The sequence below is a fragment of the Lissotriton helveticus genome, chromosome 1_1, assembly GCF_964261635.1.
Source record: "Lissotriton helveticus chromosome 1_1, aLisHel1.1, whole genome shotgun sequence".
Taxonomy (NCBI): Eukaryota; Metazoa; Chordata; class Amphibia; order Caudata; family Salamandridae; genus Lissotriton; species Lissotriton helveticus.
In genome coordinates, this window is record NC_136057.1 from 1,350,496,443 (window position 1) to 1,350,514,079 (window position 17,637).

General features: G+C 48.4%; 1 protein-coding gene across 8 annotated transcripts in view; it reads left to right on the forward strand.

The window, feature by feature from the left end:
• Positions 1-17,637, forward strand: part of XRCC6 (X-ray repair cross complementing 6) — a 227,184-nt gene that overhangs the window by 21,431 nt on the left and 188,116 nt on the right. For 4 of the 8 annotated variants that reach the window (XM_078683226.1, XM_078683230.1, XM_078683238.1 and 1 more), the window contains exons 2-4: positions 10,829-10,922; positions 15,993-16,105; positions 16,726-16,864. In XM_078683226.1, the coding sequence (XP_078539352.1) occupies positions 10,844-10,922; positions 15,993-16,105; positions 16,726-16,864 (331 nt within the window). In that variant the 5' untranslated portion in view covers positions 10,829-10,843. The remainder of the gene's footprint in view (positions 1-10,828; positions 10,923-15,992; positions 16,106-16,725; positions 16,865-17,637) is intronic. The other 4 variants (XM_078683253.1, XM_078683262.1, XM_078683271.1 and 1 more) reach the window with 1 other exon arrangement.

A 17,637-nucleotide genomic window follows, 5' to 3' on the forward strand; every position in this document is an offset into this window, starting at 1 on the left:
AGACAACACCAACTATGCTTGACAGCTTCGGCATGTGGCGAAAAGAAACTGAACAACGTAAAAAGAAAACTGAGAGTAGGTTGGAAAAAGAGCTGCAAAAAGCAGCCCACCTAGCTGCTCAGAGACTAAAAAAAGAGATAAAGGAAAGAGAGAAAGCTAAACAGAAACTAGAAATGGAAACGCCAAGCCAGTGTCCGGTTAGAACCCCCTCCATGCTCTACCCTGATTTACCCTCGAAACGACAAGCCAATGAGGACCTGCTGTTAGGTCCTCCTATCATCTACATGCCCCCTCCATATGCCCCTTCTCAACCCTTGGCGCAGCACGCGCCACCCCCAGGTACAAACGAAGGTACCGCCACAGCGTCGGCCCCAATGGCCTCTGTGCCAGCCGAACCCCTTGTATTAAAACCCGCATCCACAACAACGATAGACGACCATGAGACTCGAAAGGCTGGTCCTGCAAGAACAAACAGACTAGACAAAGATGAGCGAGCGGGGATCGACAAAGTAGCAAGGACACTGGTAGAAAGGAAGGATGATGAAGAGTACATCACAGATATGTTCAGCTCGTATACAGGGAGTCACAGACGACATTTTACCGTACGACTGTGTTATCATGTCTTGAATGCATACGAGGACCGATATCGAGACAAAGGTCCCGAGAGCCTAAGGACTCTGTACCGGAAGGTCGATATCGGGGATGAGGGCGAGTGTGATGTGTCGGACCTCCTTACGCGTACGCTTGAGGTTTTCCGCCACCTCACTGAACGAAAGCCGGGAGCTAAATCCGCAGCCCCCGTAGTGACCGAACCACCAACCGAGCAATCTAACCCCATGATGCCGATACGTGAGGCTGCCCCTTACTGGGTTCCTCCTCGGGGTACAGGGACTCACGATGATGCAAACAACCAAGATGCGAAGGGAAGGGTAGTGTACAACTGGGTCTACCAGCCATGGGACCGGCAAGAGATACTGACATTCCGGAAATCTCTACCCGACCTACGTAAAAACCCCACTGCCTTCTATACTGAATTGGGTACAGCCCTGGGTTCAACGATCATGACCCTGGCTGACATCGACTTGTTCTTCGGGTTATGTCTACCAGCTGATGTGTGGAAGCAAATCCGGAAAGTCGACCACCTTGAGCTGTTTGGACATACCTGGTCACAACTCGATGACCTGGACAAACAACGGGGACCAGGACAAAAGCCGTTGAAATCCATTCTAGACCTCCCAGATAAAATCGTAGAGAAATTAAAAACCCTAATCCCAGAAAAGAAAGTGGACTGGTCGATAGTAACAGCCTGTCGCCAAAAACCCCAGGAGGATGTATCGGAATACTTCTCCCGGTTTGAAACGGTGTTCTCCGATTACAGCGGCCAGGACATGACCACTGCAACCGGACACCATCTGTTTGTCCAGAATTATGTTAAGGGCCTATCATCGGAAATCTCCCAGAAACTACAGGCCAGCGAGAGTAGTTGGGCAGCCTCCAAACCTACAGCGATTCTCCAAATGGCCCAATATTATGAGCATCAGAAAAATGAAACCGATAGGGCGACAGAGAAAAAGAAGAAGGACTTAAAAGAGAGGGTGATGATTGCCAAACTGCAAGGGGTGACTATAGGACGAGACCAATACCGGGGAAACTACCAGACAAACGTCCCTAAGACTACATTTCCCCAGGACCGCACTCTGACTTCCTACAGTGGACGCACAGACCTTAGAGAAGACCAGTGCGCCTTCTGCAAAGGGACTGGCCATTGGAAATCCCAGTGCCCAGTTCTTCTGGAAATGATCAGAAACAGAGACCCCAGGGATGTAGCAAACGGACCGAGACCTAAGGGACCACAACGAGGGCCCCCAAATGACGCGACTAATGACAGATCAAGCAGACCAAATACGTTCGATCGACCCAGGCAGAACCAATATCAACAATCTGACTATGACGACACTCACACCTTCGCATAGGACAGCCAAGGGCGAGGGAGGGATCCAGTCGAGCTCTATGTTGACCAGCAGGGCCCTTATGTCACTGCTAAGGTCCTGGGTACCAAGTCTCCATTTCTGGTAGACACTGGCGCAACACGTAGTGCGTTATCTAAACGACTGATTCCAAGGGCACCCTTGTCTGGCTCACTCATAACATCGACAGGATTCGATGGAACGCCCTCCACCAACCCTTTGTCTGCCCCGATTCTCTTTGACGTAGAGAACAACACCACCGACACCACGTTCTTGCTTTCCTCCAATAGCCCTGACGCCATTATGGGACTTGACTTACTGAAACACTTCCGAGCGACGATTAGGTGTTCTCAAGATGGAGTTCGAGTGTTTCTTTACGACAACCCCGTTCTGCTTAGACATTGTTCCCCCCGACACATGTTTTCCATCACCGACGTTGACGCGTCCCTGCTTGACACTCTACCTCCGTATCTGTGGGCCAAAGCGGATTCGGACGTAGGGCGTATGTTAATTGACCCAGTGCACATTACTGTCCGACCAGACGCAACACTCCCAAAACTCCCACAATATCGGATATCGCCAGAGGGCGAGAAGGCATTGGTAATGATTATCCAGTCACTGATAGACGCAGGAGTGGTAGAGGAAGTGGTTAGCAACGTTTGCAACAGCCCTATCTTGCCCATTATCAAGAAGCAGGGAGAGGGAGATGAGAAAGCATACCGTTTCATCATCGACCTCCGAGAGATCAACAAAGTGGTGGTACCCCAGTACCCCGTGGTCTCAGACATCACCACCATCCTGACCTTGATTCCATCCACTGCCACCACCTTTTCCGTCATCGACCTCAAGAACGCATTCTTCTCCATCCCCATCCACCCAGACAGCCGATATCTCTTCGGCTTTACCCTAAAAGCCCGCTCATATAGGTTTTGCCGAGCGCCTCAAGGCTACACGGAAAGCCCTAGCATCTACAGCCAGGCCCTCAAAAGACAACTAGACCAAGTCCAGTTACCCGACGGGGTGGTGTTGGTACAATATGTCGATGACATCCTTTTGGCAGCCGACACCACCCCTCTAGCGGTTACCGCCACCATTCAACTCTTGCACTTCCTTGCGGAAAATGGCCACAAGGTCTCCAAGAAGAAGTTGCAATTCTGCCTACCCCAGGTCACTTACCTGGGCCACCTTCTGTCCAAAGATGGAAGAAAACTCACCCCTGATCGAATCCAAACCATTCTAGATACCCCTGTCCCTAAAACCCAGAAGTAGGTTCGCTCCCTATTAGGCCTCACCTCCTTCTGCCGACAATGGTTGCCAAACTTCAGCCTCGTTGTAAAACCACTGCTTTCTCTGCTAAACAAAGACGTCCCTTTCCCACTCCCTTGGACTCCTGAGTGTCAAACTTCCTTCACAGAACTACGAGATGCCCTTTGCTCAGCCCCTGTCCTGGGTACCCCTGATTACAGAAAGCCCTTCTCCCTTTACACTCACGAAAGGGAGGGGTGCGCTTTATCTGTCCTGACCCAGGCCATCGGCCCTAAGCAACGACCGTGCGCTTACTTCTCTGCCACTCTTGACCCTGTCGCCAGAGCCTTGCCTGCCTGCCTTCGAGCTGTAGCTGCTGCTGCAGTCTCTATCCGACAGAGTGAGGGGATTGTACTCTCGAATTCCCTCACGGTACTGGTACCCCATGCAGTCGACACCCTCCTGAACCAAACCAAGACGCAACATCTGACGAGTGCACGACTGACAGGATACGAACTGACCTTGCTTGCCCCCCATATCACCCTGAAAAGATGCACCACACTGAACCCAGCAACTCTGTTACCCTTGCCAGAGAACGATCCCAATGTGCACCCCATACATGACTGCGTGACTCTTACGGACGAACAGACCAGGAGTAGGGTCGATCTCAGAGACACAGCTTTCCCTGACCCCGACGGGGAGTTGTGGGTGGACGGTTCTTGCATCAAACTCCCCGATGGTACCACTTCCGCTGCCTATGCAGTCACCACGGCTCGAACTGTAATAGAAACAGCCCGCATCACCCAGCGATCTGCCCAGGCAGCGGAACTGATTGCTTTGACGCGAGCCTGCATCCTGGCAACGGGAACCACAGCGAACATTTACACCGACAGCCAGTATGCCTTCGGGGTGGTTCACCATTTTGGGCTTCTCTGGAGGGAGAGAGGATACTTGACCTCACACGGCACACCCATTTTGCACGGAGATCTAGTCTCCGCCTTAATCGAAGCTGTCCTCCTCCCCAACAAACTTGCCGTTATCAAATGCCAGGCACACAAGAAAGTGACAGACATTATCGGACAGGGAAATGCACTAGCCGACATCACCGCCCGAACGACAGCTGAAAACAGAACGACAACACATATGTACGTGACCAGGTCACAAGCAGAAAACTGGACTGACGCCAAGGACACAATTAGAGACATACAAACGACTAGCACACAACACGAATTGACCGAATGGACACGGGTGGGATTGAAAGACGATGAAGGCTGCTGGCGGACAAAAGACACGAACAGATGGTTGCTACCTGATTCGTACTTGATTCCCATATTAACCATGGCACACTCCCCTGCCCACATAGGATCAGCCCCCATGATCGAACTTGTCTCCAGGGTTTGGCACAATGACAAGATCCCAGATTCCGCCAAACGCCTGGTCCAACAATGCTTAATATGCCTGCAACACAACCCCGGGAAAGGAACTGTAGTACCCCGGGGGGGATTTGGGGTCCCAAACCACCCATTTGAAGTCCTGCAGATGGACTACATCCAGCTAGACAGATGCCAGGGCCTGAAATATGTACTCGTCGTGGTGTGCGCATTTAGCAAGTGGGTGGAAGCATATCCAACCCGTGACAACACCGCTATGGCCACTGCAAAGGTTCTGTTAAAGGAATTTTTCCCCCGTTATGGCCTCTGTCGTGTTTTATGGAGTGATAATGGCCCCCACTTTGTAGCCCAAGTTATCCAGCTCATCCTAAATGGGCTGGGTATTAAACAGAAATTCCACGCAGTCTTCCACCCTCAATCTGCTGGGCTTGTCGAACGACACAATGCCACGCTAAAGCTTAAACTGGCCAAAATAGTGGCTACGACGGGCCTGAAATGGCCAGATGCCCTCCCATTGGCATTGCTATCGATGCGCTCTACCCCCACCCGACATCACCTAACCCCTTATGAAGTTGTCTTCGGTCGACCCATGAGCGTCTGGTCTGCCCCGAAACCAACTTCCATTCATGACGTTCCGGATGTCCTAATGTCTGATTATCTGTACAAACTGACTGAAACTTTGTCTGTCCTTCATCAGCAGGTGCAGCAGGCCATCCCCGATGCTTCCAGGGGTCCGGGTCACGCCATCCAGCCGGGGGACTTCGTGCTGATCCGAAATTTTCAGCGATCAAAGAGTTTGGAACCCCGGTGGACGGGCCCCTGGCAAGTGCTGATCACCACTCGGACCGCACTTCGAGTGGAGGGGAAGAAACACTGGCTGCACGCTCATCACTGCAAAAAGGTCTCTCCAGCCCTGGCCACGACAGACACCGTCAACACCCAAGAAGAGCTCCTGAACCAGGACCGACCATCGTTGAACTGCTATCCTGACACAGAGACACTTGAACTTTCAAAACATCCTGACCCCACTGTGCCATCTCGAGAAGGGTATTTCCTGCGTCGAAAGGAGGGAGCTTCGGCTAAGTAGGCCACGGACTAGGTTAAAGGATCTCAGAACGGTGACCCAAAGCTACCAAGGGTTACCTGGAGAGAAGCTAAAACTAAGTCTGTGGTCCTGCCCACTACCGAGCACCTTGAAGACGAAGATGATGGAAGCGCCAGATAAGAAGATGATGGAAGCGCCAAATAAGAAGCCGACGGAGACAGCAGGAAATACCCACTACAGAAATCCGAGAATAGACAGACTCCATAGCTCAAAGACAATTGCACTCTTCATCGTAATCCTCCTCTGTTTTCTCCTCATGACTACGCTCTGGATTATGGAAGAACACGCACCTGCTCACGAAACATTCCTAACCACTGCTCAGCCTACCACCATGAAGGAACATCATCTAATTTCGCTCTCTCCTCAACTAAGAGAGAGGCGAAAGGAGTTTTGGAACAACTCTTTCGTGCAGCTACTTCACCAGCACAATCTTGCCACCAACGCCACCAACTGCTGGATCTGTGGGTTGCTACCCCATGCCACTGGACATTCAATACCATTCATCCCTTCACCCTTCTCTGTCCACGGCTCCTGCCTTGCCTGGCTGATCCTCCTGCAAGAGAGCTATACGGGCAATGCCACCTCCAGCAGAACTGCAGCACATTCTTCTCACGGGGCCGGGCGAAACAAGACAAAGACACACTTCTGCCCGCTGACCCCCAGCGACTCGATCCAAATGGACATCCCGGCCAAAGAACGAATCGAAATGCAGGTGTTCAACAATCCAACCAGACCCACCTTCTCCTATCTGCGGAAACGAACGGCTGCCACTCTGACTGTGGCCCTGACGGTCATCAACGTCACAGGCCACATGTGTGTAGAAGGACTTGGGACACAGCTGGTGGGTCGCAGCGCTTGCCGCTTTACCAGCACTCTGGATTCCCCGGATCCACCTTCCTTTGTGTCATCTCCAAACATGTATTTCATCTGCGGCACGAAGGCCTACACCTGGCTCCCCAAAGGCTGGGGGGGCACTTGCTACATCTCCTTCGTCCTTCCTCCAACTTATGTGGCCCCAGCGAATCACCACAGACAAAAACGAGCCAAAGACGTTGAGCAAGCCGACTCAACAGGGGCACAGTTCCTCGATGCTATGAAAGGACTCGTCCCCCTCTGGGGCCCGATGGCAAACAGCCGTGCCATCCGACATTTGACTCAGGCAGTCGAGACAACCATGAACATCACAGCGGGCATCTTTGCCAACAACACTGCCGAGCTCCAAGCGGTCCGTTTGGTGGCTCTTCAGAACCGCCTCGTTCTAGATGTGGTTCTGGCGGACCGTGGAGGAGCATGCCGCATTATTGGGGCCAGCTGTTGTACATACATACCGGACAACTCACCCTCAGTGTACAAAGCCATCGAACATCTTCACAGACTCTCTTCGGAAGTTCACCAAGAGCAAGAAGAATGGTCGCTTGGTGGTTGGTTATGGGACACCGTCAAAAGCTGGGGCTGGAGACTGCTCACCATTATCCTGATTCCCGTAGTTGTAATATGTGGCCTATGCTTAGGAATTCAATGTTTGCCACCTATGTGTTCTTTATGTGCGAGTTGTATTTTTCCCAAAACTGTGGACATTGGAAGCGAACATATGAGAGCATTGTATGATACCGAAGTTAGGAATTTGATGAAAATTGACATTGAGTAAAGCAAGGTGGCTAGATATGTTGAAAAGGGAGGACTGTTGAAAGTTGGGCTGAAACCGTCAACATTATCGGCGCCCTCTTGCTCTCCTTAAACCTTTTGTGCGCGTAAAACAAGCCGCCATTTTGGGCACCATGGCTTCCCTGCTCCCGCCGAGAGCCAGCGCGCCTCTCTCTCCCTCCTAGCTTCGCTGGCAACCCCCTGCTTGCACCTGCCTTGAGTCATAAACCCCTCTTCGGCGCTGCTCTGCCCCGGGCCCTCATCCTGTTCCCAGCGCGACACCTCCCTGCTCCCCTCTCATGATCTCCGGACCTTTGATGCAAACCCCTTTTCCCCGTGTGCCCGTTTGTCTTCCCCGTTCCCAGGCCGACACCCAGCTCTGCCGATACCAATCCCTTGCCCCTCCCCGTACAATAGAAAGCTTCCCTCCTCAAAGGACCCCCTGAGATGATCAAAACCCCCCCCCATCCCACGAGATCCGATCGAACCCCACACACTCCGTGAATCAGCGGAATATCCAGCTGCGCGATGATCACCACCTGTTGTGAACGGGGCGGGGACTTCCACTGTAACCTTGCGTGGGAACGGGCTGGGAAAGGGGGGATTCTGAGGATGTCTTTCCGTACATCAAAGTATCGACGAGAATGTGTTACATGCAATAAACAGATAAACGTGTGTATAAGAGGCCAGGCCTCAGGGATGCAGTTAGAGCACCTCAGAACGATACCTTCTGTCCGTTTCGTTGTGTTCTCCTCCGGAGAAAATAAAAACCTTGTTTCCTGCCTTCCAGTCTCCAGCGCCTGCCTCTTCAATAGTTTAACTTCTTTGTGGGTTCAAGAGGCGACACCGCCGGGCAAATACTTAAGGATCTTATATTCTGGTTGGTAGTGCCCCCCAGTTGTATTTTTCCACAATACATATAGTGACTATGCGTCATTACGCGATGGTCATCTCTAAACTGGCTGTAACAAACCTTGTCGTGTTTGGTATCAAACATGTTGGAATCATACCCCCACACCATAAACTGTGTGTGAGTTATTTAAAGTGGGAGGGTATGATTCCATGCACTGTAAAGCTCTTCCAGGAGACCCTCAGTGCTCCTCGTACCAGTCCACTAGGCCTGGACAGCAAACTACGGCTGCTGCCAACCAGAGACTCAATTCTGCCCTCCTGCTGTTGAGCCAAAGCTCGAACAGGGGAAGGAAGGACAGTAGGTTTCCTGTCACATGGAGGAGTGACCACCTTCCAGATAGGACTTAGTGTATCGGTACAGGGTGGGGGCACTAGCCAGCGCCACTGAGACCGCGTGAAAGGCACATTTGGTACCCTCCTTGCATACTCAAGTTGAAACTAGTTCAAAGCGCTTTTTGGCTCCCGCTCTGGCACAAAACTGGACAAAAGACATGGGATTATCCTCCTCACTGTCCAGCCCCTCTTCTGGGAGGGACCCTTGAATCGTTCCAACCCTTTCCCTAGGGTACTTAAGGGCTTGCCTATTGTTGAGTCCCTAGATTCGTCATGGGACAACATTCAGATCAAATACCACTTCAACTTCAACCGTCTGGGCACTCTGGAACTCACTGGACTTCGCATTGGGAGAGACTTCAACTGGGAATACTCCTGCTGCTCCTGGTCTCTTTGTTCTGCAAGTCTGCTTCAACGTCTGTGCCTGTGCTCCATATAGATTCTTCACAAGGCCTGTGGACATCCAAGACAACCGAAGGAATGTCCCTTGGAGTGAAGGAGTCACTCCCCTGCATCTGTAGGCACTGCAATGAAGCTGACTGGTCTGCTGATCCTGGACTCCCACAGACTCCGAAAGACTCAGCTATACAAGTGATCGTTCTGCAACTCCCTCGAAGCCTGCACTGTCTTCTCACCGAGTTTGAGGCCAGTATCCCTCGTCGGAGCCGCTGGAACAGAACCCCTGTGCACCTTGTCGACTTGCCGTTGCCAAGGTTTGTTGGCTCTCTCCTCCAGAGATCTTCGGGCTCCAAGAAGTGCCAACCTCGAGCATCTCTTGCAGCCAAGATCTTTGCCTGCATCTCATCCTTTGCACTGTGGGCCTTCATCCTTTGGTGAGCTGCTCAAGGTCCTCTTGCGACTCCTGTGCCTTCGGCCCGTGGGGCCTCTCGAGGGTCTTCTTTGGCTCCAGTGGGTTCCCCTGCTTGCTCGGGCCTGCTCTGACTTATCTGCTAGTGGGGAGTCACTTGGACCTTGCTGGTCCTGACACTGCACCTTTTTCTTCAGCTACATTGGTTGACATTGCCAAGTCTTGTTGGTACCCCTGCCGGACACTGACCCCTTGGCTCTTGACATCCAAAGTGGGACAGCTAGTTTACAGCTCCTGGTCCTCCTCTGCATCGCCTGGTAAGTACTGCTGCAACTTCAAGGGCACGTCAACTCTCCTACATCTCTGACATTGGTCTGAATTCATCTTCCGTACCTCCTGGTCACTCCTGAGTGGTATAGACTCTGTCCCCTCTGCTTGCAGGTATCTCTCATCTGGAATCCACCTTTGGATTCCACTGGACACTTTTACCTTCTTTGCCAGTGGCATCTTTTCTGAAATCCTCCATTGTGGTCTACGGCGGTTTCCAATGCCACTTTACACATATGCTCCCGGCTTCCCTGGTGTAGTTATCCAGGGGTATCCACGGGTGGGGTGACTCTCCAACCTTCCATTTTCCACTGGGTTTCCTCAGGGCCCGCTAGGAAGGGTCTTTCTTTAAACTTACAACCGCAACGTACTCATTGACTTCTATTGAGCATGCAGTTGTGATCCCACTTAGCACACAGCCTCCGTGGGGTTCCTAAATACTCCCCTTGGGTAGTTCCTTGGGTCCCCGATTCTTCTACGTCTTCTGGGTCCGTTCTTGACTTAAGTCGTGATTTGCATTCCACTATTTTATTATATGGTTTGGTTTACCCCTGGAGACCAATGCGTATTCTGTGCTACTTGTGTATTCTATAGACAAAGTATTGTGTGTATTGTGTTTACATCTCTGGGTAGAAAATAATACATTGTGTTAGTGAGAGTTAATAATAAATACATATTTTTATAACTACACCGTGTGGTTCTTTTTCCCTTAACCTCTACCATAAGATTAAGTACTGGTAACACAAGCTGCTTTACACTCCTTCTGGATTAAGCCCGAAGGCTGCTCTCCACAGCTACCACTTGGAGAGCGTTCTAAGGTTGTATAAGACCACTAAAATCACAATAAGGGTTGTCTGGATTGGTGCAGGGTGCTACACTTAGATAAGTGCGCACCATATACTAAGCCAACCTCTCACAGCAAGTCTGACCTGCACCAACTGCCTCTTAAAACACATTGATGCGCTATAACAGATTTTCTCGAACGTAGTGTTTTTGAGCCTAATGAATGACTGTCTCTAACTCCCCCTTGCAGTACAATCAAATGGTAGATTGTAAGGTGAATAATTGGACTCTGCATGCTGTCTTTGTTTTACAGGTAGCTCCGGACATCATGTCTGATTGGGGGACTTACCACAAGATTGAAGGAGATGACGACGATGAGGAGTTGGATGAAGGTGGTGAAGGTGGAGGTAGGCAGGATGGCCACCGTGTGTGCCTCAGAGATAAAACCTTTGAAGCCTTCGAACAGCGCACAGGGTGCAGTTGCTGGCCCAAGGGTTGAAGGTTGCACATATAATAAACTCATAGTCTAACAAATCTCTTCAAAAGCTCTCAGCCCAGTTATATCAGAACCAGTCGAGCTCCTAGGTATGCACTCTGCAATTACCTTTCCTGGGGAGCTTATTTAATATTTCCTGATCCAACTTATTTTTGACCTGTAACTATCGGACCATAGCTGATGCACTCTGTGTAAAACCTGGGCAGCTGGAAAGGACAAGGGATGGGACAAGGACAAACAGTCTCGTTTTTATTTGTTTGAGTCAACACAATACATTTCAAAATATTTTAGTGGCGTATCAAGTCTGGTCAGGGTAAGTTTAAGCAATAATCAAAATAATCGATTGTTTTTGGGTTTTTTTTTTACACTGTTTTCGATGAAATACCGCACTTTCTTATGTCTCATTTCGCTTTATGTAGTGTTCAAAAATATACCTCCCTGTCCTCACTAAATGATATGTAGCACATGCTCAATCAACATCTACCTTGCAAAATGTGTGCAGCTGAAATCTGCCCCCCCCCCTCCACCACCCATAGCTTCACACCCCTGCTTGCATTGATTTGTTGGCAACTCATTCATCAGGATCTGCAATTAGAAGATTGTTTCTTGGTAATTGGTCTAGTCGTAGGTTACGATCCCAGACAATCAGTGTTGCGCCACAGTGGCAGAGAGGGGCAGTGGTCTAAACCCAGAACACCGGGAAAGGGGCAGCATATTAATGTTGGCATGGATGTGGGAATTCTCTTCATAAGAATGTCACGATTTTTGTTTTTATTGGATTTGTACAAATACAATTACCCCCCCATCAACACTTGGTCACGTTAGAGAATATCCTCCTTGTGTGATCAGAGCAGGCCCTTTGGTAGCAATGAGGTCAGCGGAATCCCACCGGTTTGGGAGCGCTCTGGGATCAGGTGTGGAACGTGGGCATGGGTATACAACCAGAATTTTGAATTCATTGTCATGATTAACTGCTTTTCTGGGGCAGTGGATTAGACAAAGTCTGGTCACCAGCCAACGCTTGGAAAATAATCTGATCTTGAGGCTCTTTGTTTCTGGATGGCATCACGGTGACCATGCACGTTTCATCAGGAAGGCATCTGAAATCTTGTCCATCACTCCTCAAAGGAGGGTTCCTATTTTCTGCAGCGCTTTGGCAGTGTTAAAAGCACTGCCTGCAAGTGATTCCAAACCTTTACTAATAGTTAACCGCTGGCTGGTTCTCTGCAGGACTTTAACTCACTTTGATTTTTTTTGTTTGAAAACTTATGGCTTTTGGAACAAACATTAGACTTCTCAAGGGTGTTAGGTGTTAGCAGCCCCTGCCTATTATCCAGCTTTTATGCTGGGCATACGGGAATGCACGTCTTCGATCTGTGCACAGAGAGTTTACTGTCCACTGTGCCCACCAGTCTAAAAAGATGCAGCATTGTGAGACCCGTTGTTTCTTCTTGCAGTCCCATCCCAGATTTGTTGATGCCCATTCACTTGCTCTCTCCGTCTGTTTGCCTACTTTCAACCTCGTGCTTGCATCAGTCTTCATCTGTTTCAGGAGTCAGGAATGCAATCCTGCTTCATCCACCAATTTGTCTTGAGGGCCACATTAACCAGGTCAATCTATTCGATCTGATTATCTTCTCCAAACTCCAGCACGTTTTTTTTTGTTTTAGAATTTTATATAGCGTGTACTAGACCCGAGACATCGGGTATCGGAGCGCTTCACATGAACACCAGTTTTTTTTTTACAGATGGACACATACATTTTTGTTAGGCACGGGGAGATCAAGTGATTTGCCCAGAATGACAGGATATTGAGCGTCGTTGCTGAGACGCAAACCTCGTTCCCCATTCCGAGGTCGACTGCTCGAGCCGTCCGGCTACATCCTGATGGTAGATCGGATCTGGTGGTCCCAGGTCTGCAGTCAGCGCACCCGGGTTTGTGTGGCTCACAAATCTGTTGCTACAGTACCAGAATCCACTGTAATCCCTACTGTCTTCATGTCTATGTATAGATTGTTAGTTAGTCAGTTCTGCGCCTGTTAATAATGTAAGTGTCTTGTACACAGTCCAGTCTCCACTAGAGGTGTGCCCGTTACTGTGGTCCGGGCTAGCCCTGCAGTCTCTGGCTGGTGTTTCATTGTCAAGGCACAGCGTTCTTTGTGTTGCATGCAATATTTGACATTTTTGCAAAATGCAAGAAACCATACCCCATATGAGGTTTAAACAAGCATTCATTAATATGAGTGCTTTGATGGAATGAAACCCATTCAGTAACACATTGCACGAGGAATAAAATGGAGAGAAAATAAAGGACATCGAAATATATAACAAGAAAATAACCAGTACTTCCCTCTGCAATGCCGGTGCAGGGGGATTCAAAATGTCCAAAGATTTTCCTTGGCCACACTTGCGGAGAGCTGCATGGTAACCGTGCAGTGCTTTGTCCCATTCCTGCCTGGAAATTTCCACTGAACGCAAAAATGGCAGAGATTAAATATTTAAAAAGCTGGAGACATTCCTTCAAGAACCTTGTAGTCAGAGTGTATTTTATCAATCATCACGTGGCATTGAAGGTAAGGTGGCCACCTCTGTCAATGTCATCAGGGACACTATTTCCTATCCTTGGCTTTTAATTTATAACTAAATGCATTCTGGGTGTTCTAGTCTTGTAGTGTTTGCATTGTACCTAGTAGAATAACACAGCAGATGTCAATGTTTTGTAGATAAAAGCCCAGGATTGGACACTGTGTCTGTGATGACCTGGATTGTGGCCGTAACTCTACTTGCCGGTAATTTAGTGTTAAGTTTTAACGGGGTATACCCTTAACCCCTTCGATGCTCATGACGAGCTCAGCTCGTCATGAGGTACACCTCTCGTGCACTCATGACGAGCTGAGCTCGTCATGAACCGCGGGTTTTTTTAAACTTCAGCGCACTGCGGGAAAATGCACCGCATGCATGGAGTTAAAACTACCTGACCTGGGTCATAACAAAAGTACATTTAGAAAGGGTCAAGGTAGTCCCTGTAGATTTTACATTCGCATCGACGATTCACCACAAACAAAATTTTTCATACTTCATCATCTCATGTGATTTATTTTCACAACATAAAAGAAAGATTATTCAATGCTCATTATAAATCAAAGCATCCATATAATTCCATGTGTCTGTTCTTGAAAAACGATTTTTATCCAAGTAGAGCATTCATTAAAGACTTTTGTTAGTCAAAGCATTAATGTAAATTCATGAAACTACTTTGTGTACATAATATCACATTCAATATAAAAAGTGCTCTCAGTGAAGATAGAAGAAGAAAGGTTTTTGGGGAAGATGGAGGTGATTGGGTTGGTGGGGGACTGGGTAAAGGTAGTGTGACATGAACACGATTTCACTTCATATACAGTTAGAACTTTACAGCCTAAATTTGGTCCATAGTTCCCTATACTCATAACACATAGGTCACAGTGAATCAATTTATTCTGTTCCTATGGTGTAAGGATATGTGGTAGTCTCTGTTCCGACCCCCGAGTTTGAAGGGTTAATGATTCCTCATGTTGGGGTCTTCATCAGGACACATTGGTGGAGCACTTCAGAATCGGCTATCAATGGCCGTCTGGGGTGGGCAGCTAACGGCTCCTCAACTTTAGGACAATCAAAATGAGCATGGGGTATTAATTTCCAGCTTGAATTGAGTTTCCTTAATCTCGGTGGTTAGTGTGATATACGTTGTCCTTGATCTCCCGTAGAAGGTTGCTAAAGAGTCAACCGGTATATAATCTGTTCCTCTCCTTCGCTCGCGCTGAAGTGCCGGTAATTTAGGCCATTGTCCGAACATACTTTCTCTGCTTCTCTAAAGCTAACATGGCCTGGACTGCACCCCTCCCACACAATGTCCAGTAGGCATGGTCATATCTTCTCTCTCATAATCTGTGAAGACTTCAACATTAATCAAAACGCATAACTTTATGAAATATCAATCTTTTTTTGTTGGTTCCTCCTTTGAAACATCTTATCTTAGAATTCTGAAATGTTCCAGCACCAGGCAAGGCTTTCTGTTATTTTAGCTCTGGTATACTCTGGGATCTTATTTATAACTTATTACAAATATGCCCTAAACCCCAGATAACATCTGGATGGTTTCAAGTAAACTAAGTACATTCTTTTGCTTCTAAGCTCAGTGAAATGAATCGCTCTTAAGACATCCGAAGTTAAAAAAAGGATTTTCTTGTGGTATAGCGAACAAAGAGGGAGCTTTCGCCAGCAGGCAACTGCCTTCAACTTCCACTCCAACTTTTCGAGGCTGAGAATGCGGACTCAACATGACATAGAGAATGTCAAAAACATATTCTTTCACCACCAAGATGTACAACTTATCCAGGTGCTTCTAGGCACTGGTGCTATGAATTTAGGCTGTGTGACTGATTTACAAAATAATTTGCTGTAGATATTAGTTAGTGCTGTCACCACAGGGCTGTACACGGGTTATTTGTTTTGCTTAATTTTAATCATTCTCTTTGTATAGTTTAATATTGTCAGTTTCTAAAAGGAGGCTGCAAGTTCCTTTAAAAAAGAGGTGGTTCCTGTCCTTTTCCTTCTCATCCATCCTGACACGCTTGCGGGGTTGTCTCTTCCTTTCCCCATGCCCAGTGATTGGGAATTAGACTGAAGAGAATGGGTGTGGTAGTAGGGGAGTGCAGCCAGATCATTAGTCTGTCCTGCTTTTTTTTATTTTAGCTTCTGTTTTTTTTGCTGCTTGGCTGGAAATGAAGGCGGTAGGAAAAGAGCTGTGAACGGCCTGGAAAGAAGGCAAAGATCCCCTTACATACCGGAAAATTCACATTATAACCGTCTTTCTATCTGCCTTTATGTGTATTCTTTAGGTGACCCTCACCTAATGTCTTTGTTGCCTCTGTCTGCCTCTGTTTCCTTCTCTATCTCTTTCTTTTTCATTCACTCTCCTTGCATTTTTTTGTTTTTGTAGGAGATTTTCGTTTCTCCGGCCGAGACAGCTTGATCTTCCTGATTGATGCTTCGAAATCTATGTTTGAAAGTTTTCAGGAGGGTGGGCAGTCGCCATTTGAGATGACACTGCAGGTAAGAGTCCAAGTCTGTCCCCCCCGAGCACTTGCATTGGAAACTGTTGCTTGCTCTGCGAGATCGCTATTTGACCTCCCATTATCACTGTCACTCTCAATCTTCTCGAGCAGTTGTCACTTTAAGATCAATACATGACATACTGTTCTCCCCATTGAGGCGTGGTATTACTTCCGCAGCACTGTCAACCCCTGCAACATGTGTCATTGTAAGAGCAGGCCTTCGCTCTAAATTCCCAAGGGTCACTGTCATGTCAGCAGCTGGTCCAATCCCTTCATGTGTGTCTGTAAGAGAAACACTTTGTCCCTTTCCTGGGGCTGTGATAGTTCACCAGCTAAAACCAACCAGCAAGTGTCACTGTAGGAACACTGCTTCTCTGTCCTTCACCAAGGGCTGTTACCTCAGCAGCAGCCAGCCAGCTCCAACATGTTCCACTGCAAGACCAGTTATTGACTTCCCCTCATAGAGGCTGTATTGCAGCACAGGACTGTTTCCACCAAAGTGTGTCGCTGTAAGAGCAGTACAGAACCACCTTGGAAAGGTAGTGTTATTTTAGTAGTATGCTCAGCCCTGTCCAGAAGGTGCCAGTGAAGAGTGCTAATCGTCCTGCTTCTCCCCAGTGCATCCGCAGCGTGTACACCAGCAAGATTATCAGCAGCTACCAGGACCTGGTGGGGGTTGTGTTCTTTGCCACAGACAAGCACAAGAACAGTGTTGACTTCAAGCACGTCTACGTCTTGCACGACCTGGACACACCGGGTAAGCAAATGTGTGGGACATTTCTTTCTGAGGCTGATGCCGCTTTAAGTGTTTGAGCCTGTGTGGACTGGGCAATTTACGGGTCATCTTGTGCCATGAGTGCTCTGTCCCTGGGCTTGCCAGGCTGCTGGAGGTCAAAGGAGTGCAAAATGATGTAGATGGGAGATGGTGGGTAAAAGGGGTTAGGTAATCTGGCTACAGCCCGACCTGTGTCTCTCAGTGCCAGGTGGATATCTTTGATCTCTGGCCGAGGGTTTGGCTTCAGGAAGCAACATAGAGCAACAAGCTGTTTCTTGTAATGAAAAGTTAACTACATGCAGCTGGAATTGTGCAGCGTGGCTTTCTTCCTTTGATTCCTTAGCTAGCACAATTAACTGCTGTCGCGAAGGATTTTTCATTTTCCTCCCCAGACCAGTGAATATGACCAGGATCCTGTGCTGGAGAAAGATCAGCTGCTTAACTGTAATAGTAGAGGTTATGCTTTTTTGGCAACGCATTCCATTTAATATTTCGCACCATGTTGAATTCTTCAAAGAGATTGCTCTAAATCTTGCCCAAGGTCCTCCATAATCCCCACAATCTTTTCCTGGGGGCCTCCCCTATGCATCCCCTGCGCACCTCAACATGCTGTTAGGGTAAACACCACTGCTATTCCAAAATTCTTTAATTTTTCTGTAAGTTGAATGTTCCAGTCTCTCACTGCCAATCTGCCGCAGCAGGGAGCACTTAAACAGGCTGAACAGTAGTTACTAGCTTTATTACAATAATATATT